The 23562-nt window shown below is 42.9% G+C and overlaps 2 protein-coding genes across 5 annotated transcripts in view; one reads left to right on the top strand and one right to left on the bottom strand.

The window, feature by feature from the left end:
• Cpsf7 (cleavage and polyadenylation specific factor 7) overlaps positions 1 to 4327 on the bottom strand; it is a 23493-nt gene extending 19166 nt beyond the window's left edge. For 2 of the 3 annotated variants that reach the window (XM_021151315.2, XM_021151314.2), the window contains exons 1-2: positions 4249 to 4327; positions 3513 to 3621 (exon numbers count right to left, since the gene is read on the bottom strand). In XM_021151315.2, the coding sequence (XP_021006974.1) occupies positions 3513 to 3566 (54 nt within the window). In that variant the 5' untranslated portion in view covers positions 3567 to 3621; positions 4249 to 4327. Of the gene's footprint in view, positions 1 to 3512; positions 3622 to 3975; positions 4059 to 4248 lie in introns of those variants that run through there. The other variant, XM_029472455.1, reaches the window with a different exon arrangement.
• The window catches only part of Sdhaf2 (succinate dehydrogenase complex assembly factor 2), a 42774-nt gene continuing 23373 nt past the window's right edge, over positions 4162 to 23562 (top strand). For both annotated transcript variants that reach the window (XM_029472457.1, XM_021151316.2), the window contains exons 1-3: positions 4162 to 4521; positions 13524 to 13741; positions 13821 to 13930. In XM_029472457.1, the coding sequence (XP_029328317.1) occupies positions 4486 to 4521; positions 13524 to 13741; positions 13821 to 13930 (364 nt within the window). In that variant the 5' untranslated portion in view covers positions 4162 to 4485. The remainder of the gene's footprint in view (positions 4522 to 13523; positions 13742 to 13820; positions 13931 to 23562) is intronic.

Here is a 23562-nt window from a genome sequence, read left to right as displayed (position 1 = left end):
CTAAGTTTGCAAGTTATCAAAACTGGCCTTGAACTTGTGATAATTTTTGCCTCGGTTTCCCTAGTAGCTGGGGTACAAAATTGTACCATCAGGCCCATTAACTTTTTTTTTTTCTTTTTAAATAGACTTAAGCACCTGAAAATTTTGTTTCAGAGGAAGAGCCAGAGACCAATCCCCTAAGGATATTAAGGACAACTAGACTTTATATCTCTCACCAAGGTTTTTTAAAGAGGAAAAAAACAAAAGATTTTCAAATGAAACTTAAAGGTAATAAGGAAATGATAGTATTTTTTATACTCAAAGTTGGCAAACTAAGATTCCTTTTATGTAGTATCTGCGATTCAAAGATGTATCTAAGTGTTATAAGGCAAAAGTCATCACTGAGATCTGGCTAGCTAAAAAAAATAAAATAAAAAGGTCAGTGAACCAGTATGAAGACTTCAACTTGGGGAGCAAACACATCAGTGGGAACCTTTTCATACTGTTAGCTTAAAGGCAATCAATGGGCTCTTTGAAAAACTCCTGAAAGAACAAAAAAGGATCAATCCTATAGGACCTAATTGTGTAGATTACCACTTCAGAAAGAAAACCCAATGAGTTCCAAGTTTCAATGGTCTATTCAAGCCATGGAACCTAAGAAAGCTAGCAGCAGCTGTATATGGTGGCATATGGCTTCAATTCCAGTACTTAGGAGGCAAAGGCAGGTAGATCTGAGTTTGAGGCCAGCCTACTCTACAGTGAGTTCCAAGATAACCAGGGCTACAGAGAGAGAAACCTTGTCTTAGCCAACTGGACTGTAAAAAAAGATTAAATAATAAAACAACAACAACAACAAAACAAAAAACCCTAAACAAACAAAAACCGACCTATCCCACAAACGAAGCAAAAATCAAATACACACCCATATTTTATAGGTGGCAATGATAAAATTTTTGTTAAGTTTAAACTGAAAATATGTATATTCAATATTGAATTAAATATTTCAGTAAGAATTTTGTTGTCAAGAATACATACAAAAAGCTACTGTTATATCATGAAACTTCCTAGTAGGAAGTTTGATTTTGCCCTCCAGTCTGTTCAATTTTCCTACCGTCTAGCTCCTTCTCAGTATCTGACCCAATGAAGTAACTAACTTGGATATAGTTTTCTCCGTAGAACCATCCTGATTGTTGATTACCTTTTCTTTGATTTTTAGAAGGCCACATCAACTCTGGGCCTCATGCATCTCCACAGTTCTCAATACCTTTCCCCCTCACCTTTGCCCATTATTCTGCACTGTTACAGTACATTGTTGTGTGTGTGTTTCTGACAGTTTGACAATGTAGCCAAGCTGGCCTCCAATTTGTAGCAATCCTGGCCCAGTCTCCAAAAGCACTGGGATTCTGGATGTATGTCATCATTACCTAGCTAATATCACTTTTACTTTTAACCACTCCAAATGGCACCTATTTTCCAGCACAGGGATTCAGTCTCTCCCAACACCTCACTAGCTCTGGCAGTAGTAATCCTAGAGGAGTAGTTCAAACCCTTCCTGATATAGAACCAGGCATACTTATGAAGCCTATCTTAGCATGAGAAGGAACAAACAGAAAACTCAGGAGAGTAGCAGTTCTCAGTCCCCTTTTTAGTTTGCCCTTGTCTAATTGAGCAGCATGAATCCCAGGACTCCTAATGTAACAGCAATAAAGTAACTCTGCAAAAGGTTTTTGCAGTACCTGCTGCCAGAGTTCAGAAGCAAACACCACAGGGTTCCACATAGTAAATGTGCTAATTTTCCTTAGGGACCAAAGTGCTCTTGAGGGAGTTGTATGCTGGGCTACCTTGGGACAAATCAGTAACTGTCTTCTAAGACATTCAAAAACCCAATTCATACAGGTTGACTTCCATCTAAGCCAATTTTTAACAACTCTACCCAGACTTTTTAAACAATTTAGCAACTTCCAGATTGCACTAAAACCATCTTTGCCAAAATGAACTTATGGGGATTAGGTTCCCTTTCTCAACTTTTAGAACGTAAAACATTCAAAGTTGATACTTGCTTCAGTTTTCCCCATATAAAGCACTGCCTGCTTGGTATAAATGTCCACATACTAATTTTGGCTTTAGATCAGAAAGTCCTTTTTTAAAAAAGTTAATTAATAAACAAATTACTGAGGGTAATAATGTGTACCTTGACAAAGCCGTGTCCACTGGACAAGAACTGTGTCTTGTCTATGACCCCTAAGTTATAAACTATTTATTCCGTTTTTGTTTTTAGATCAAATATGGCCCATGGTCAACAACTGTCTATTCTCTGAAGTGAATTAGTTTCAGTACTAGTTAATGACATAGATTCAGAATTGGGGCTACCTTTCAGTAATACAGAACTAAGAGTAAACAAAAAGCCATAAACTTAAAATGACAAAAGTATGACTCAAATAAACACATAAAACTCAGGAAAGCAAGACTGGAGAGAGGGCTCAGTAGCTAAGAACACTTTGTCTGTCCAGAGGACCTGAGTCTGGTTACTAGAATCTACACCAGGTGGTTCACAACCACCTGTAACACCAGCTCCATTGGACCTATACCACTAGGCTCTTTGGGCACCCACAAACCACGCACACACACAAAATTTAAAATACAATAATGGGACATATGAGCCTCTTTTGTTGTCTGTCAAAGTCAGGTTACAACCTAGGCATTCTAGTCCATTCTTTCCAGGTCCTTCTGTGTACCCACCGGAACACACCAATGACAAGAACCAGCTAGCTCAACAATAACAGTACTAAAAAGAACCCAGGTAAGATGAAAATTTTAAATAGAAACTTTCTGTTGAGCTTTGACCTCAAGATCGAAGAACTCAACCTCACAGATTACTATTTTAAGGGATACTTAAATGTTAAAACACACATTCAAACTAGGATGACTGAGTCTTTGACTTGGCTTTAAACTAGTTTATTCAATGTTTTTTACCTTTCTTCCTTCCATCCATACGAATGGATGCCCACAGACTTCTCAAAAAGGTCAGTCAAGCTATTTAAAAAGGCTGAAACACCTGGAGTGGAGCTGGAATTCCACCTTTAAAGCAGTTGGTATACTGTGGCTTTCAAAGTTAGCTCATGGTACACCATTGGGAGGGGACCAAGCACAGGGAGGGACCAACATGCTCGAGCCACAAGTTGAGAGAACAGCAAAGTAACAAGCATCGAAATTATCTCCGCAGTACTACAACAAATGTAATTTTCATTTTTAATTATGGTTAGTCATTCAACTTTGGAATGACTTGGGGAAAGAATTCCACAGGCTGATTCACCATACTATTACACTTGGGTTTTTATTTGCTCTTAAAGCAAGCCCTTTAAAATTGAAGCCTGGAGGTTCAAATTAACCTAAGGAGGAATGGTCAGTCGTCTTCAAAGCCTCCGCTAGGGGGAAACGCTTCGATACTACAGGGAATTATTTTGAGCTGAGAGAGAAACCACTGCCAGGAGACTGATGGAAGAAACCCCAAAACTGCTGCTAATTCCTCTCACCTGATTGAACTCTTCATCAGCGTATATATCAATCAAATCCACTCCTTCTGACATGGCTCCGGAAATACGCTCTCGAGCCCGGAGAACCGACAAAGTAAGAAAGATGCCACTACGGTATTCAGAAAAGGGTAAAAAAAATTAAGGCACAAGGGTCCCAGGCTGGGAGGAGGGCAAGGGTCAACAAGCTCTAGTCTCCCGAGACGCAGCATCCCGGCGGCCCGGGGCCTGGCCCCACCCGCTCTGCCCCGCCCCCAGCCTCGCGCCGCCCCCAGCTCTCCCAGGCCGCTCGGGCTCGCGGGGCTCGCTGCCCATCACCCGCGGGCCCGACCCGAGGTGCTCCGAGTCGGCGCCCGTAGTTGCCTATGGCGCCACCGCCAAGTCCGGGCCTCGACTCCTGAGAGGGCCCTCAGGCCGCGCTGTGAAGAACCACCGCGGCGAACGCCGCAAGCTCAGCCCGTCGCACCTGCTAGGCCCAGGGGGCGTCCCAAGCCGGAGCCCCCGCGGGCCCGGAAGCTCCCGCCGCCTCCACACCAACAGGGCCCTGTCCTCGCCCTCGGCTAGGCCTGCCCTGCTCCCTCCCACAGCTCCAGGACCTCAGCCCCTCCCTCAGAGGCCCGCGCTTCCCTCCACCCGCCGTCTTCCGCCGCCGCCACCCCAACCGACCCCCTCCCTCCCGCGGCGCCAGCCCCGGCCCTCCTTCCGGCCCCGCCGGCCCCCGGCCGCGCGCCCCCGTTACCGGGAATATGGCGGCGGCCGCGGAGAGTCCCGACTAGGCCCAAAGCGCGCGAACCGCTCTCCGCCCCAGGTCCCGCCCCCCCCGCCACCGGCGGCGTCACACGCACCGCTACTTCCGCCATACGCTCGGTTGCGCCTTCCGGCTTGGGGTCCACCTCCGCTGGTGAAGTCCTAAGATCGACCGCCCGGAATTCCCGGAAGTGGCCCGGTTGCCAGCTTACTGTACTATAAGGGAGAGATGGCGGTGGTCACCTTGATCCCGACGCTGGCGCGGGTGAGAGAGCCGGGTTCGGGGCGGGCTGCAGCTAAGACTGTTTTGTCCTCCTCTGTGCCGTGGAGACTGTAGGGAGAGTTCACCTACCCCACAGACCAGGGAATGGTCCCCTCAAGGCGAGGCGCAGGCTGGAGCCGATCATGCAGGGAATTTTCCATTCTTTCCTGAGCCCACGGTGTGCTCGAGTGAGAATACTGGGTAATATGTGGTTAGGTGGCCAGTCACCGTGTGAGACTCAACGCATACCAGGAACAGTTACCGAACCTCCCCCGAAAGCCTGCTAGCTTTTCTTGAGTTTCTTCCCCCCCCCCGTCTCCCTTTTAGAAGCCGGTTTTAATTTATTACTCAGGCTGGCCTCAAACTCGTAATTCTCCTGTCTCTTCTTGGTTTTAAATGTTTGAGGATTTTCCGGTTTTATTCCAGTAGTGTTGAAAGCTAGTTGGTATGGTTTATCTTAAACTTATCAAGACATGTTTTTTGACAACTTGTGATCTCCTGGGCATATTCATCTGTACATTTGAGAGGAATGTGATCTCTTGTGTGGAATGCCTGTATATCTCAGTTAAATATTCTTAAATTAATATTGTTCTGGTTGTCTATTGTTCCTCCATCTGTATATTCTATTCCTTATTAAAATGTGGCATTAAAATCTGTTGTCCCCCCCACCCCCGTTTCCGTCAAGAGTCTCTTCCATGTATTTGAGTGCTCTATTAGATCCACATGTATTTATGATTATTATACTTTACTGCTAACTCCTTAGTACTATGTAATATTCTTTATATCACATATGACAATTTTGTTGTTTGTGCTAAGCACCAAACCCAGAGCCTTGCCTGCTAGGCAATCGCATTTTCTTTTCTTATTCTTTTTTTTAGACTAAAAAAGTATGTACTTATGTTTATCTGCCTTTGTGAGTTTATGCATACTATTTGTGTAGGTGCCCATGAAGGCCAGAGGAGGGTGTGTGTGTGTGTGTGCAGATACCCGCTGAAGTTATATGCAGGAAGGGAGTGACCTTTTTTTATAGCTGGTTAGTTTCAGAGACTTTCTGAAGCCTTTGAGTTGTTTGTTTCTTGAGCTTAAGGAGCATCCCTGTAGGATGGAATGTATTTATTACCTTTCTTTAGAGCATCCTATGTATTGGCTGGGCATGGTAGCATAAGGCAGAATCAGGAGGCTAGGGCTACATAAGAAGGAGGAGAAAAGGAAGGAGGAGGAAGAAGAGGAAGAGGAGGATGATTTTATCCTGGAGGAAATTGCTACATAACACCTGTCATGCATGAGAGCCCTGGGTTTGATCTCTGGCATCACATACAACAGTGTATGACATGCATGCTTATAATTTCTAGCACTTTGAAGTTGGTGGCAGAAGAATGAGAAGTTTAAGGTCATCTTTGGTTCTTTAGCTGGTTCAGGGCCAGTCTGTATGCTGCTATGATGAGATGGGAGCTTGAGACAAGAGAATCCCTAGAAGTTCACAGACCAGCTAGACTGGCACACACAGCAAGAATAACAGAGACTCTGTCTGAAAACAAGGTGGAAGGCCGGAGCTGACGACTGAGGTAATCTCCTCACCTCTACACGTGCACCCATCTTGCACACATGAAGATGTTTTTACAGTGCATTGCCAAGTGCTTTTACTTGGAGATGTTGGTCCAGATGCCTAGGCTGTACGTGGCTTAGGAGACTTGAATTTTCACAGCATGCTGTATTCATTTCCTAGAGCTGCCTTACAATAGAAATTTATATTCTCAAAGTTCTGGTGGCCAGGACTCCAGGATGAAGATGGTAGTACAGTTGTTTTCTCTAGTGGTCTCACTCCATGGCTTGCATATAGCCACTTTTCCATTGTGCCCTCATGTGGTCTTTATTTATACCTGCACATTTCTGATTTACTAGACAATTTATGCCTTAGTCTGGACTTGTTAGACTTGTGATACTTGAGGTCTTTGGATGTTTCAGTTATTATTTCTTTTGTTTTTTAAAAAGTTGGTGTGTGTGTGTCTATCTGTGTTGTTCTGGGGCTAGAACTCGGGTCCCCAGGCTTGGCAGCAAGCACTTTTACCCTCCTCTGTTAGTACATAATCAGTAACTCTCCCTCGTGTCGGTGTTTCTGCAATGCTGTAGTTTTGTAAACACTCTTTTAAGTTGTTTAGTGTTTCCTCCTCTTTCCTTGCTACCCTGTTTTTTAGGTACTAAAACTCCTCAGCTTCATAGTAGTTCTGATCTAGCCTCTCAAGTGCTTGGATTACAGTCATGAGGCACCATGACCAGCTGGTTGCTCTGCTCTCTTATTCTCAGTGGTTACTGGACTTAAGTATGCTGGTTGTATTAGTGTTGCAAGTTGTTCAAAACAGAAACCAACCAGTCCCTTCAGCAATGCCAACCACCATGTTCTAGAACATTAACCATACATTCTACTCTTCCTCGAGCCTCGGGGAAGAGGCTTATAAACAATACTAGATTTTACCTTGCTTTATTTATCTTCTATGGCCTTCTGCACCAAAACTAAGCAGCTCTCTTGGTCTCCATGGTCCCTCAGCATCTGGAATGGGCTGTGTCCTGTTGTTGCTCTGAGACAAGAGAGACAAAAGCCAGCTCTACAGGCAGCCTCTGAGAAGCAGGAGCTTCAGGTGGATGCCCACCCCCACCCCCCACCCATGCTCTGTATCTCCAGGGAAAAGCTGGGAGTTGTGGGTTATCTTTTCATTCTGCAGTAAGGCAGGATGGGGACCATGGCAAGTGAATGCTGCTGGTACAAACCATCACTTTTGCTTGCCACAGCTACAGAAAGGTGTCCTTACCTGTAGCACTTAGATTCAGCCAAAGCAGAAGCTGTTTGGATGATGTTCCAGGAGTCTTACCTTTCCCTCTTGGATAGAAGCCTGGTGCTGGGACATTCTCCCCATCATCTTGTGTGTTGAGGATTTGGGGAAAGACAGGGCTGTGGCATGTGCAGTCCACAGTCTTTCCTATTGGCTTCAGTGCAGCTGGTTTTGCAGTCATCTGGGGAGCAGGAGCTTGTTTTCCAGACTAATCACAGAGGGAATGGATCTGTGAATTGTTGAGTCAGTATCTCCGTATGCTTGTGCTTTCTAAAGCACTTATTGTTGCTAAAGTTACAGATACTTAAACTCTCTGTATTCGAACTTGACACTAGCTGGAGTTATCACAGAGAAAGGAGCCTCCCTTGAGGAAATGCCTCCTTGAGATCCAGCTGTAAGACATAGTCTCAAGTAGTGATCAAAGGTGGGAGGGCCCATTGTGGGTGGTGCCATCCCTGGGCTGGTAGTCTTGGGTTCTATACGAAAGCAAGCTGAGCAAGCCAGGGTAAGGAAGCCAGTAAGAAACATCCCTCCATGGCCTCTGCATCAGCTCCTGCTTCTTGACTTGCTTGAGTTCCAGTCCTGACTTCCTTTGGTGATGAACAACAATGTGGAAGTGTAAGCTGAATAAACCCTTTCTTCCCCAACTTGCTTCTTGGTCATGATTTTTTTGTTTTGTTTTGTTTTTTGTTTGTTTCCAGACAGGGTTTCTCTGTATAGCCCTGGCTGTACTGGAACTCACTTTGTAGACCAGGCTGGCCTCGAACTCAGAAATCCGCCTGCCTCTGCCTCCCGAGTGCTGGGATTAAAGGCGTGCACCACCACGCCCGGTGGTCATGATGTTTTTTTGGCTAGACCTGCCGATCAACAAGCCTCTGGGATCCACATGTGCTGGGGTTACATATGCATGATGTCATTCCCAGCCACGGGTTTTATGTGGTTCTGGGGACCTGAACCCAGGTCCTCATGCTTGCACAGCAAGCACTTTATCTACTTAGTCATTACTCAGTTCTTTTCATTGTATCTTAGAGTTTATAGCCTTCTTAGGTTTGGAGTTTGAAGCTGTTTTTTGCTACTTTGGAGCTGCTGCTGCTTCTCCTTCTCCTTCTCTTCTTCCTCCTCCTCCTTCTTCTCTTTCTCTTTCTTTCTTTTTTTTTTAAACACCTTTTTCCTCCCCTCCTCTTCCATGCTTTCAACGCCCTGACACTAGCTAGGAGGAAAAAAAAAGGATAAAAAACAACAGATAGGGAAAAGGGGGTGACATTGTCAAGCTCCTTGGGGCAATATGATCTACTTTTCCCTTCTCCCTTCTTCCTCTTCCTCTTTGTTTCTTCTTAGTGCATGACCACTTAACAAACCATGACCAATGACAACCAACCAGCCACATCTCTTGGGGCCCTGGCACTTATATATACTCGAAGAGTCCCCAGAGTTCCAAAAGTCATACAGTCACAGAACTATCTGCAGCTGGCAGAATCACACCCCTAGTAGAGTTTGAGGCAAATAATAGTCAGCTGCTATGGACAATCTGAAACAGCCCCATGTCCCACACCTGGGATTAAAACGAAAACATAATTCCCATAATATTTCTATATTTTTCAAAGAAACCAAAATTGTCACTACATTTCCCCCTTTGTTTTAAGCCATTAATTGTGCTAAGTGTTGTGAGAAGTTATAAACAGAAGACATTTTCAATGAATTAAATGTTTTCAGATTAGTGGCCAAAGTTTTCAGGAGACCTCTCCTGTTCACTTCTAATCTTTATAAGTTTGATGGTATTCACAGCTTTTCATTTCCTGTGAAGACATAAGCAAGCCTGTGTCCCCAATGCAAAACTTTTGCAGGCTTCCATTTGATATTTACACTTCTTCATAGGATATAGACGATTTAATTCTACAGGTTTTTTCCTATAACTTGGTGACTCTCCACTGCCCTTGTCTGAAATGCCTTGTAATTTTTGCTGCAGAGCCTTGAGACAGGCCCCAAAACTGTTTCCTGATGGTAAGAGATTGCCTTGGATATCTATCTTGGACATTCATTGCTCCAATGGCAGCCCTTGCCTCGTTGCCTGCATACCCTGGAAGCCTAGGCCTCATTTCTGGTTTATAACTATTGCTGTTAGAAATGACTTGTTCATTTTTCCTGTTCAAAGTACAGCTAATTTCTCACAGTTAATGCACCAAGCATTTTGAGATCTGAAACTTTAGTCAGTCGGTCACAGTTTTTTGTTTTGTTTTGTTTTGTTTTTTTTGCAAATGACCAAATTTCCCACAGTTGAAGCATGGGACATTGTGATATCAGAGACCTATAGTGATAACTTGTCCTATGATACTAGCCTGGTACCTGTGAGAACTGATATCAGTCATGTCCCTTATCCACTCGTCCATGGGTGCTGCCTATGTCTTTAATGTTCTAACAATTTTTTTACACTCAGTATTTGAATTTTTCATACACCAAGGTTCCTGTCAACACCTTGCTAGGTGAGAGACCACACTCAGGTTAAGAGCATCAGGTGGTCTTCCAGAGGTCCTGGATGCGTCAGGGTCTGATATGACTTTATTAATTTTTATAATTTTTGTAAATGAGGTGGAACTTTTCTCAGGTTCCTCAGCTTTGTCCCAAGTTTTTTTTTTATTAAAGATATATGTATTTATGCATATGAGTATACTGTGGCTGTCTTCAGACACATCAGAAGATGATATCAGATCCCATTACAGATGGTTGTGAGTCACCATGTGGTTGCTGGGAATTGAACTCAGGACCTCTGAAAGAGCAGTCAGTGATCTTAACCACTGAGCCATCTCTCCAGCCCTTTGTCCCGTGCTCTTAAAGCTGCTGAGTGACATTGTTGTATAGTAGTATCATCAAATTGGATCTATTTTTTTTATCCTTTTTTATGTATTTATGTAGTGTTCTGCCTGCATGTATACTTGCAGGCCAGAAGAGGGCACCAGATTACATTATAGATGGTTATGAGCCACCATGTGGCTGTTGGGAATTAGGACTCCTCTGGAAGAGCAGTCAGTGCTCTTAACCTCTGAGCCATCTCTCCAGTCTGGGATCTGTTCTTGTACGTCTGAGTGTGGTCTTTCACCTAACAACTGGTCTTTGACAATATTCATTACCTATTGCTCTATTTTCCTGTTCAATATTTGTGGCTTCTTCCCTCTACCACATTAATCATTGCAATTGTGGAGCAATCTGGTATAGCTGTCACCAATCCCTTCCAGTCTTGGGGAATAATTCTACTTTGAGTAGCCCAGTCATTTGGAATTTGTTTTAAATAAGGTAAATGATTCCCATATGAAGTCATGGTCTCTTTTTCTTATTTTGTTACTTTTTTAAAAATTTTTATATCCTGTGACATTTTATTTAAAAGCAATATAAAATTGATTGTACAGAATAAGCCAGTTATAAATATCTTTTAAATTAACAATGTTTGACTCGATTCTGAAGGGAAAGTTGTTAACAAGAAAGCCAGATTCTATTGTGCTATAACATAAAACATAAAACAACTCATTTCTGAAACTGTTACTCTGTTCCCCTAGGTCAAGACCTATACTTCCCAACCGTTATAAAATTCAAATGGTTCTAAAAACAATTGCGTCCTTCAAGATAAAAGAACATAAAACAATTCTCCAATTTTTCATATGTATATTTTCACTATTCTTAGCAATTAAATGATCAATTACAGATGCAAAATTTTTGATGCAAACACATGATGTATAACCTAATCAGACCAATTCTTGAAATAATTTTAAAGGAAAATTCTAGCTAAAATTTAAGTAATGTTTTCAATTAAAAAACAAACAACCTTTTGATAGGTATATTTCTAAGTCCCGATGCAGGTTTTAAAATTTTAAATTAGCTACAATAATGCTGAAGATGACAGGCTTACCAAACAAGTAGACTGCATGCTCCCTTCTAGGAGATCAAAGAAAATACAACTACTAAAACACAACTGCAGCAAAATGTCAACAACATTTGAAACTAAAGCTGCACTTTGTGGCTGTATTTTTTTATTAGATATTTTATTTACATTTCAAATGTTAATCCCCTTTCCTAGTTTCCCCTCCAAAAATACCCTATCCTCTCCTCCCTCTCTCTGCTCCCCAACCCACCTGCTTCTGCTTCCTGGCCCAGGCATTCCCCTATACTGGGGCACAGAACCTTCACAGGATCTAGGGTCTCTCCCATTGATGACCGACTAGGCCATCCTCTGCTATATATGCAGCTGGAGCCATGAGTCCCCACATGTGTACTCTTTGGCTGGTGGTTTAGTCCCTGGGAGCTCTGGGGGTACTGGTTAGTTCATATTGTTCCTCCTAGGGGGCTGCAAACCCCATCAGCTTCTTGGGTACTTTCTCTAGCTCCTTTATTGGGAACCCTGTGCTCCGTCTAATGGATGACTGTGAGCATCCACTTCTGTATTTGCCAGGCACTGGCAGGGCCTCTTAGGAGACAGCTAGATCAAGCTCCTGTCAGCAAGCTCTTGTTAGCATCTGCAATAGTGTCTGGGTTTGTTGGTTGTTTATGGGATGGATCCCCAGGTGGGGCAGTTTCTGGATGGTCATTCCTTCTCATGGTCTCTTTAAAAAGTGTTAGATCTATCATTTGTATAGGATACGATCCTATCTTGTCATAACCCTGTTCCACCCTGTTAGCTGGCGTATGCTGTACTACTGGGAAAGCTGATGGTGATGATCTCGTAACCTGGGGTTGCCTCTCCTCTAACTCTGGTGGCACAGTTAATTCAAGATTAACCCTTGCTTGAAACAGGCCATTTCATCTTTTCTCTGACTCTGCTACTCTGCTCAGGCTCCTCCTCCTAGCCACCCACCCCGATTCTTATCCTGCCCAGGCTTTGGGGAAGCCAAAAGTGCATTGCCAGGCAGGGCCTAGATCTGCCTTCCAGCAGAGGTCCCCCCCCCCACCCCACCCCCCCAGGAAGTCCCACCCTCATGATGCTCAGTCACTTGAGTCTGCTTCTCTTTGCTCTCCCTTTTCTGGTACTCCTCTGCCTCCCTCATGATGCTCAGTCACTGAGTCTGCTTCTCTTTGCTCTCCCTTTTCTGGTACTCCTCTGCCTCCCAAGAGCTTCCACCTCCAATAGTTATACAGCATTCTCCCAGATTTGTTTGTTTGTTTGTTTGTTTTCTTGAATACAGGAAGAAGAAAAAGAAAAACCAGAAAATCCCCTTTTGGGAGCAAAGCGGGGGATATCCCAGTGAAAGGAGCTGAAATATTTTTTTTTTGGCTGGTGTATTGAAAAGAAATATTTTTTCCTTTGTCCCCTGCCATTTTCTCTTATGTCATTTGAAGTCAAGTTTCCCATTCTCCCTAGCTGGTGGTCAGCACCATTTGTAGCCAAACTTTTGGCTACTTTGTGGGTTCTTTTTTCTTCTACCAGTCTCTACTCCTTTTCTTCTATCTTTTCAGCCCCCTAACACTAGATGGGAGAGAAAAAGGGATAGAGGAGAAAGGGGAATACATTATTGCTAGACTACTTCCTGCCAACTAGGGTTGTTGAGTTCCTTGGGGCAAGTTTGATCTTAGAAGTCAGAGTATCTAATTTCCTCTTGTTGTTTCTCCTTTGCACACATACTCTTTAACAAAGAGCAACCAACCCTGCCTCTTAGGGTTCTAGCCTTTATATACCTTCTGAGAAGTCCTCAGAATCGAAGCATCATACACTTGGAGAAATCATAGCTACTGTACACAGTCCGAAGCAGCCCCATGGCCTACATCTGGGATTAAAGTGAAAACATGTTCCCATGATATTTCTGTGGTTTTTCAAAGTAAGATTCTCACTAGAGGAGTCTTTAGGAGTTGTAGGTTTTGGGGGATTTGACAGGTGAGTGGCTGGAACACAGCTGCTATACAGTTTTAAAGGGATGGGAACGGAGACAGTGTTTCTGCTGTGATAATTTCTGCAAAGACTGGTTAACATACATCCAGGATACTTATTCTGTTTTCTGTCTAGAGAGAGGTGTTGCCTAATTTAGGAGCATGTATCTGTGGTGGTTGGATCTCTAAGCCTTAGATTTATTGGTTTTCCGTTCCTTGACTATAAAGGGACCAAAATCCGCAGGACTAAGTGAGACCTTATGTGTTGATTAAATAACGGTAATAGTAATCATTGTCTAATGAAGTTTTTTTGTGATTTGTTTGTTTCAGGTACTGTCAAAGCACAGTCTGCTGTCTCCTTTGCTTAGTGTGACATCATTCAGACGCTTCTACAGAGGTGACAGCCCAACAGATTCTCAAAAAGACATGATTGAAATCCCTTTGCCTCCCTGGCAGGAGAGAACTGATGAATCCATAGAAACCAAAAGAGCCCGCCTACTCTATGAGAGCAGAAAGAGGGGGATGCTGGAGAACTGCATTCTCCTTAGGTAGTAGGGAAGAAGGCTCTGGGTGCCACTGCTCTTTGACAAGGCAGCCTTGTCAGCCTCACTCTCCTTCTCGTTTTAGCCTGTTTGCTAAGGAGCATCTGCACAGCATGACAGATCGGCAGCTGAACCTCTACGATCGCCTGATTAACGAGCCTAGCAACGACTGGGATATCTACTACTGGGCCACAGGTACGCCATGTGCTGATAATACGATAACAAGCCCGTTAGAGTCGAAAGTAGTGTCTTCCCAAGTGTTTTCTTCCTCTTCTTGTAAACTGGGACTTTCTGTATAAGCCTGGCTGTCCTGGGACTCTGTATAGACCAGGCTACCCCTGAAATCACAAAAATCTGCTGCCTCTGCCTCCCGAGTATTGGGATTAAAGGCCTGTACCACTAAGGTAGGCCCTGTTTTCATCCTTATTATTCATATAATAGACACCAAACCCAAACACTGTTCAAATTTTTCCAGAAGGTGCAAAATTTGTTTAATCAGTTGTTTCTTTTAAAGATTTTAAAAATTATTTTCTTTATTTTGTATTCGTGTTTAAGTGAGCATGCATGTGCATGGGAGTTGAGGACAGAGGACAACTTAGACGGGTTGGTTTTCTCCTTTTCACCCAGGGTTTGAACCAAGGTCATTAGGCCTTGCACTAAGGCCTTTTCTGCCTTCTTCTTCTTTTTTTTTTTTTTTNTTTTTNTTTTTTTGAGACAGGGTTTNTTTGTATAGCCCTGGCTGTCCTGGAACTCACTCTGTAGACCAGGCTGGCCTCGAACTCAGAAATCCGCCTGCCTCTGCCTCCCAAGTGCTGGGATTAAAGGTGTGCGCACACACACACACCCCTCTTCTGCCTTCCTTCATTTCAGGTGTTTGTGAGACAGATGGAGCGCAGGCTGACTTAGGTGAGAGGGAATGTAGCAGCGAAGCATGTGAAGCTCCCAAGATCAAAGGGAAGGAAGGGTGAAGACTAGGTTGGGAACCGGGTGAAAAGTGCTGGGCTGCTTCCTGCAGGACAAGCCAGCTCAGTGGAGAGACAAGGTGTTGAAGTAAAGATTGGGTTGTTTTGTCTTGTGAGACAGGATCTCACCCTGTAGCCCAGGCTGGCCTTAAATTCACAGAGATCTGCCTGTTTCTGCCCCCCAAGTCCCACCCCTAAAGTGCTGGGATGAGTGGCTAGGCACTTGGTTTGTTTTGAGTCAGCGTTTCACTGTTTGGGTCAGGCTGGGTTTGAACTCATGATCCTTTCATCCCAGCCTCCTCAGAGCTGGAATAACAGAATGTTGGGCATACAGACATGTGCCACCATGCCTAGCAAGGATAATCACTTTTTATTCTAAAAGTCAGCTTAATGAAAAGATGGAGGGTTCTTATCCAAATTTTACTTTGCTACTGGGGGCCAGTGAGGGGCTCTTACAGGGAGAACTTAAGGAAGTAGGAACAGAAGTCTTCAAATAAACCAAGCGTTTTCGAATTGGAGCCTGTAGGCCTTGTGAAGATTAGCTTTTTCAGGGTAATGCTCTCCAACATCCTGAGTTTTCTGTGATTTGAACAGTTTCATGTTAGTGTAGTCCATCTTAAGCTGTGTGTTAATAGACTGCATACTCATAACTGCCTGTAACTCCAGCTTCAGGAAATCCAAAGCCTCTGGCCTTTTATGGATATGTATACTCATGTGCACAGACACACAGTCACAACTAAAGATAAGGTAACTCTTTTCTTAATATATAGGAATCTAGATGCTTATTTGCTTATTTGAAAGCCCAGAAAATCTTAACTATTTACTCTTTGGCCCTATGTAGAACAAGTTTAATGCTGGCTTTAGTATAAGACATTTGAGAATGACCTTTGTTGCTTATGTCAGTACTTTGTTCTTTTGTATTGTTGACTAATATTCCGGTGTGTGGATTATACAACTTATCCACTGACCAGTAATGGGATTTTAGGGTTTTCAGGTGTAGGCAGTTATGACTAAAGCCTCTATAAACATTTGTGTACCAATTTTGTAAGCATTGATTTCAGGTTTTCTTTGAATATATACCTAGAAGAATCATCGGATTCTTGAGTTTTATGCCACACTTTATCCATATGGGCCAGGCAGTAAATATGTTTGGTACTGCAGGCCATATGGTATCTCATAACTCTATATAACTTCATCGGTAGCAGCGTGCACTCAACCACAGATAGCAGGTCTACAAATGACTGCCTAGATTTCAATAGATGTCACTCATGGACACTAGATATGAACTTCATATACTTTCCAATCATGAAGTACTATTTTTTTTATTTTTTTCCCTCTCAACCATTTAAAGATCATTCTTGCTGGACATGGTGGCACACACCTTTAATCCTAGTACTTGGGAAACAGAGGTAAGCTGATCTCTTGAGTTTGAGGCCAGGCTGATCTACATAGGGAGTTCTAGGCCAGCAAAAGCTACTTATTGAGATTTGTCTCAAAATAAAAAATAAAATTCAATTCTCATTTTTAAACCATTACAAAACAGGCAGCTGGCCATAATTTCTACTTTTTAAAAAAAAAATACTTATTTTTATTTTATGTACATTGGTGTTTTGCTTGCATATATGTCTATATGAAGGTGTGAAATCCCCTGGAGTTGTAGCTGCAGACATTAGTGAGCTGCCATAAAGGTGCTGGGAATTGAACCTGGGTCCTCTGGAAGAGCAGCTAGTGCTCTTAACCACTTAACCATCTCTCTAGCCCCTAGTTTCCACTTATTTATTTATTTATTTATTTATTTACTTATTTATAAATAAAATATTTTTTTAAAGATTTATTTATTTATTTTATGTATATGAGTACACCATTACTCTCTTCAGACACACCAGAAGAGGGCATCAGACTCCATTACGGATGGTTGTGAGCCACCATGTGGTTCCTGGGAATTGAACTCGGGACCATGGGAAGAGCAGTCGGTGCTCTTAACCGCTGAGCCATCTGTAAGACTCAGGGAGTACCTCTTGTGCTTCTATTTTTATGATATTTTGGGAAAGACAAAACAACAAGGACAATAGGTACCAGTGATTTCCAGGGACAAGGTATGAAGCGATACATTGTCACGTCAGCATGGCAGCTTTGTTGGTGAGACTTCAGGGGTGTAGCATCTGACATTGTTTGGAGATATAATCTAATAGCAAATGTCTTGGTTCTCTGGCTCTTGAGACTGTTCTGTCCCTTCTTCCACAGTGGTCCTACTGGTGTAGGAGTTGTGTTTTAGCTCTATTAGTTAGGACTGGGCTCCACAACTGCATTTTAATCAATTGTGGTTATCTGTAATGGTCTCTATTGCAAAGAGAAAGTTCCTTGGTAGAGGGTGAGAACTACTCTTTCTGTAGTATAAGTATGGATATTTAGAATGTAGTTAGGGATTATGCTTGTTTAGTGCAGTGGCAGTTGTGGGGTTTTTTCCAAGATCTATGGTCTCACTACCCAGAGGAGTTGGCTAGGTTTTTAGTACCAGGCATGGTTTCCCTCTTGCTGAGCAGCTCTTCAGTCCAGTTGAGGACGGTTGGTTATTGCTAAGCTGTGCATGCCATTACTGCACCCTTACAGTCACCATGCCATGTTGGTTGTTGTGGTTCAATGATGTCATAGATGAGTAGGAGTGTTGATTGCCTCCCTTGGGGAATTTGAATGGTACCTTCTTCATTTCTTATCTTTGGTGAAATGACTCTCCAGCCCGTGTTTATTAATATAAGTTATTTGACTTTCAAATCCTGTACCAGCTTTATAATCCAAAATGAACACTAGAGACTTGATTTGTTAACAGTTTAAGACATTTTTGTCTCCCAGTGTTGGTATGTAATATTTCATAAGCTGTCGTTTGGTTTTGATTACACAGCTTGTGAAGTGCTCTTTCCTCTTCTATTTTCTGGAAGAATATATGTAGAATTGATGTTATTTCTTCCATAAATATGTGATATGATTTGCTAATAATGTTATCTGAACTACTGTTTTTTCCTCCTGGATATTTTAAACTATGAATCCAGTATTTTTTTAATAGATACTGAATGTAGATATTTCCTCTGGGGTGGAATTCAGCCATTTGTCTTTCAGAATATTTGTCATTTCATCTGAGTTGTCAGGTATGTAGATAGGGTTTTATTTGCAATGGCTCCTTTCCTGGGCCTGTAGTATGCCTAAGTCAGTGATGCCACGTGCTGCTCCAGCCTGGTGACCTGTCCTCTGGCCTCCACATGCATGCTGTGTCATTTGTGTTCCTTCCCACACACTTACTAAGAATAAATAAATGAATAAATGAATGAATGAATAAGCCAGACATAGTGGTACACATCTCTAACCACAATACTTGGGAGGCAAGGCAGGTAGATCTCTGTGAGTTCGAAGCTAGCTTGGTCTACATAGTAAGTTCCTGAACAGCCAGAACTATCTAGTAAGACTCTGCCTCGCCCTCCTCCTCAAATAAATAGTAATAGATATCTTTTATATCTATTATTGGTAATTTGTAATTTTTCTCCTCCCTCATTTTTTTCTTGATCAATATAGCCAGAAGTTGTCATCAATTTTATTTTCTCTTTGAGAGCGTTTGCCTTTTATTTCATTGGTATTTTGTGTGGCTTCCAATTTTCAGTTCCAGTGTTTTCTGTTCTTGCTCATGTTCTTTGTGTCTTAAGCATGATTGGCATTTCCTAGTTGTTTGAAGTAAAAACTAAACTCATCAGAAACCTTCTTTTCCACCATAAACATTTGGTCCCTCTAAGCAAATGGTTCTCAGCCTTCCTAATGCTGTGGCCCATTAATACAGTTCCTCAGGTTGGGGTGACCCTGACCATACACTTATTTAATTGCTACCTCATAACTGTAACTTTGTTACTGTTATGAGTTGTAATATAAATATCTGATGTGACCCATAAATTAAAATCACCACGGTAAGCACTGTTTTAACTTCCTGTTACATATTTTTAATTTTCAGTATATTTCATTATCATTACATTTTATATTTCAGGTTATTTTGTAATTTCTCTCATGACTCTGTTCAGCCTATGTTTAACTATTTGGTAAATAGCCAGAATTTGTTTAAGTTTGCTTTTGGACCTGAAGTACAAGTACCTTGGTAAATATTCCATGTACACTTGAATGTGTGTCTTCTGTTCTTATGGGCAGAGCATTCTGTGAGTGTTGCCTAGGACACGGTGGTTGCTGGTGTTGTGTTCTTCATGGTTTTCATTTTCTGAGGGTTTGTTCTGTCAGTTACCCAGAGAGGAACATTGGCATCTGCTATAACTGTGGGTTGCCTGGGAATTCAGTAATCCCCTCCCTTCCCTCCCCTTCCCTCAGCCTTTGCTTTATATGTTCAAGGGTCAAGTGTTAGCTGCAAATACGTCTGGGGTTTTAATATTTTATTTATTCATTTATTTATTATTTACTTTTGTGTGTGTCTGTGGAGGAGGAGTGCCTGAATTCCACAGTGTACATGTGAAAGTCAGAGGACAACTTGTAGGAGTCGAGTCTCTGCTTCCACCTTGTGGGTTCCAGGGATTGAATTCAGGTTCTAGGGTCTGAGGACAAGCACCGTGATCAACTAAGCCAGCTTGCTGAGCCTTCAGATTTCTTTTGGTTAGTTTTTGCTTAGTGTGTAGCTTTCTGTTTAGATTGTTTTCCTCTTGCTTTGTAAAAATTTACCAAGTTTTTAAGTTTACTAAACTTGGAGTTACATCGGTTTCTTGGCCCAAAGTTCTGTGGGTCAAAAGCTCTGCCCAGATTTCACATTCAGAAGTCAGTGAGTCAGGAGTTCTGTGTTTCCGTCTGGAGACTTGGGGAAGGATCTACTTCTAAGCTCACTGACATATTTTTCTGAGAATTTGTTTTGTTTTCTTGACGTTGGAGGGGTGACTTCCCTAACTGACCTGCCAGCAGTGAGTCTCTTTCAGCTTTTGAGGGCCTTGCTCCATAGCCCTCTCTGCCTCAGGAGTGGCTGTCTTTCCTCATACTTCACATCTCTCTGACTTCCTCTTCCATTCCCAGCTAGAATACTTACGTTATAAAATTGAGTTTTTCTGAAGACAGAATGCATGCTCTTTCATTTTACCTGATCTGACAGTCTCTGTTTTTCACTAATGTGTTTAGATCTTTCATATTTACTGAATTCTCAATCTGTTTGAACTCTACCATTTTTGATTGTTTATTCCATCTGTTCTTTGTCTCTTTCTCCCTTAATTTGTGTGTGTGTGTGTGGGGGGGATTACTGTTGCTCTTGGCTTATTTATGTCCTTATAGGTTTTTAATGATTGCTCCTGGGTTCACAGTATATGGTTGTAATTGATCAGAGTCTGCCTGCAGGACACTTGAGCCTCATGTACAGTGTGAGGCCTGGACAACAGGGTGTGCCACCCCTGCCCTGCCCCTGCCCTCTGCTCTTGTGCTGCTGCCATTCTTTTTACTTTAAGCCTGGAACACATTTCTCCTGTTATACTGTGGACAGTAAAGAGGGAAAAAGCAAAATAAATGTTCTACTTTCATTAGTTTTTGGCCGTTTCTGGAGATGGTTGTTTCTTTATATAAATGTCTGTTCTATTCCACCATAATCCTCCTGCTGAACTTCCCTTACTATTACTTGTAGCACAAATTGGCTGCTTTGAATTCTCTGCCTCGGGTATGAAACTAAAGACTCATGGGTTGGTTTGTTTTCCAGCAGTTTATGAATGTGTACTTCTTTTGCCAGGCTATCAGCATATAATTCCAGTTCAGGAGATTCTGGCATCTACTTGTAGGCTCTGTAGGCACCAGGTACACGTGTGGTACATATACACACACAAGCAAAGCAGTCACACCCATAAAATAAATAAACAAATCCAAAATTAAAAAGCCATTTTAAAACTTTAAGGGATGAGATCATACTGGGCTCCCAGGCTGACCTGACTCCTAAGCCTCCATCAACCCTCATGCCTCAGCCCTGAGTAGCTAGACTTACAGACACTTGCCACCATGCCCCTGAGTAGCTAGACTTACAGACACTTGTCACCATGCCCCTGAGTAGCTAGACTTACAGACACTTGCCACCATGCCCCTGAATAGCTAGACTTACAGACACTAGCCACCATGCCTCAGCCCTGTGAGTAGCTAGGATTACAGACACTTGCCACCATGCCCAGTTTAGAAAAGGTTTACTTGGCTCACAGTTTGAGACATTCAGTCACTAGGTGATAGGGTCCAGCACTGCTAAAACTGAGGTGTGTAGGTGAGGCAGCACGTGACACAGCAGGCCCATTATGAGCATGTGTCAGAAGCATGTGTCAGGTGTGTTGAGGGTAGGAAAGGAAGGGACTGGATCCTGTTTACTTCCTTTTAAGAACTCATCTCCAATGACTGGAAGACTTTCTAGATCCCCAGAATGTCTCCCAATAGCATCAAGCTTGGGGATACATGGGGGACCTTGTCCTTCAGGAACATTCCCCATCCTAACAATAACAGTATGTCTAGGTCTTTGTTTTGGTATTTATCCTGTTTGGCTTCTCAAGATTTTTATGTCTTTCTTTTTTTTTTTAAGATTTATTTATTTATTATATGTAAGTACACTGTAGCTGTCTTCAGACACACCAGAAGAGGGCATCAGATCTCATTATGGATGGTTGTGAGCCACCATGTGGTTACTGGGATTTGTACTCAGGACCTCTGGAAGTGCTCTTAACCGCTGAGCCATCTCTCCAGCCCCCATGTCTTTGATTATTATTGGAAGATCTTTGGCCACCTTCATATCCTCTTTCCTTTTGTAATTCTGATTGCACTTTGAACAACTTGTGTCCACAGTTCCTTACATCTGTTCTCTGTGCTTTTCTTTTTGTAAATCATTTTGGGTCCTTTGTATTTGGCAACATCTCTCGGCCTGTCTCACTGATTCTTGAATTGTGTCAGATGTCACAATGAGTCTCATTAAAGTAATTTTGCATTGCTGCTGCTGTGATTTTATTTTTAGCATTTCCATATGACATTTAGACTTTCTAGCTCCCTGCTGGAATTCATCTGTTCTTATATTTTGCCTGCTTTTTCAACTGGAGCTTTTGATATTAGTCATAATTACTTTCAGTTCTTACTGGGAGTCCTGACACAAGTTATCCCTACGTCTGTTTATTTTTTGCTTTCTTGTTGTAGTTTCCCTCCCTCTGGGTTTATTTTATTTATCACCATGTATATGTATGTGTGTCTGTATGCCACATGTGGGTGCAGGTGTCAGTGGATGCCCAAGGCATTGGACTCCTGGAGCAGGAGTACAGGTGGTTGTGAGCCATGTGATGCAGGTGCTGGAATCAAACTTGGAGCCCCTGGAAAAGCAGTACATGCTCTTAGCTGCTGAGCCTTCTCTCTAGATCAACATCACATTTTTTGTTTGTTTGCTTTAAAAATAATTTGTGTGTGTGTGTGTGTGTGTGTGTGTGTGTGTGTGTGTGTGTAAGAGAGACAGAGACAGACCTCCACAAGTGCACTTCACAGCATACACACACTGAGTGTGAAGTTCTCTTTTACCTTAACATGAGTGTTGGGGATGGAATTCAAGCACAGCAAGCAGCTGTGCGGGGTCTGCAGGTGCTTCTAGGGATTCTCCTGGCTGGTGGAGGAGCAGGAGCACTGGGATTGCATGTGTGTGCTTTCATGCCTGGCTATATGTGAATTTTGGACATTCTAATGCAGGCCTTCATGCTTGCATGTCAAGTGCTGTACTTACTGGGACACTTCCTGAGCCCTTTGTTAGCTTTCTGAAATGAGGTTTCTTTGTGTATCCTAGGCTGGCTTCAAATACTTTTCTTCCCCCCCCCCTCTCTCTCTCTCTCTCTCTCTCTCTCTCACTCACTCATATACACACACACCTACCTTTCCTTTTGAGACAGGGTCTCACTGTATAGCCCTGGATGTCCTGGAACTCACAGAGATCTGCCCACCTCTATCTCCAGAGTTCTGGGATTATAAGCAAGTTCCACTTGACCTGACTTTGGTTTTAAATTCTTGATCCTTCTGCCTCAGTTTTGCCAGTGCTGGGATTAATAGGTATGTGCTAACACTCATGTAAAGAGCTCATACAGTAGAGTATGTTTTTTTTTTTTTTTTTTTTTTTTTTTTTTTTTTTAGTTGTTTGTTGAGACAGGGTCTCATGCAGGCCTTGAACTCACAGAGAGCTACTTACTTTTGTACTTTAATTATAGGCTCACACTCCAAATGGTACATATCTGTAATGCCAGCACTCTTATAGGCCAGCCAGCTGGTAGGAACATCCAGAACAGAAACAAGGTGGGAAGAGAGACCTAGCCTCTAAAGCCATACTATAGCATGCATGTTCCTGTACGCACGCACGCGCACACAAGCCTCCAAAGCCATACTATAGCATGCATGTTCCTGTACACAGGCACGCATGCACGCACGCGCACACAAGCCTCCAAAATACTATAGCTTGCATGTTCCTGTACGCACGCACGCACACACGCACGCACCCGCACACAAGCCTCCAAAGCCATACTATAGCTTGCATGTTCCTGTACGCACGCACACACGCACGCACCAGCACACAAGCCTCCAAAGCCATACTATAGCTTGCATGTTCCTGTACGCACGCACGCACGCACACACGCACGCACCCGCACACAAGCCTCCAAAGCCATACTATAGCTTGCATGTTCCTGTACGCACGCACGCACACACGCACGCACCCGCACACCACAAGCCTCCAAAGCCATACTATAGCTTGCATGTTCCTGTACACACGCACGCACGCATGCACGCACGCGCACACAAGCCTCCAAAGCCATACTATAGCATGCATGTTCCTGTACACACGCACGCATGCACGCACGCGCACAC

The sequence above is a fragment of the Mus caroli genome, chromosome 19 (assembly GCF_900094665.2).
Source record: "Mus caroli chromosome 19, CAROLI_EIJ_v1.1, whole genome shotgun sequence".
Lineage (NCBI taxonomy): Eukaryota > Metazoa > Chordata > Mammalia > Rodentia > Muridae > Mus > Mus caroli.
The sequence above is the reverse complement of the archived record's forward strand: the minus strand, read 5'-3'. Positions and strand labels throughout refer to the sequence as shown.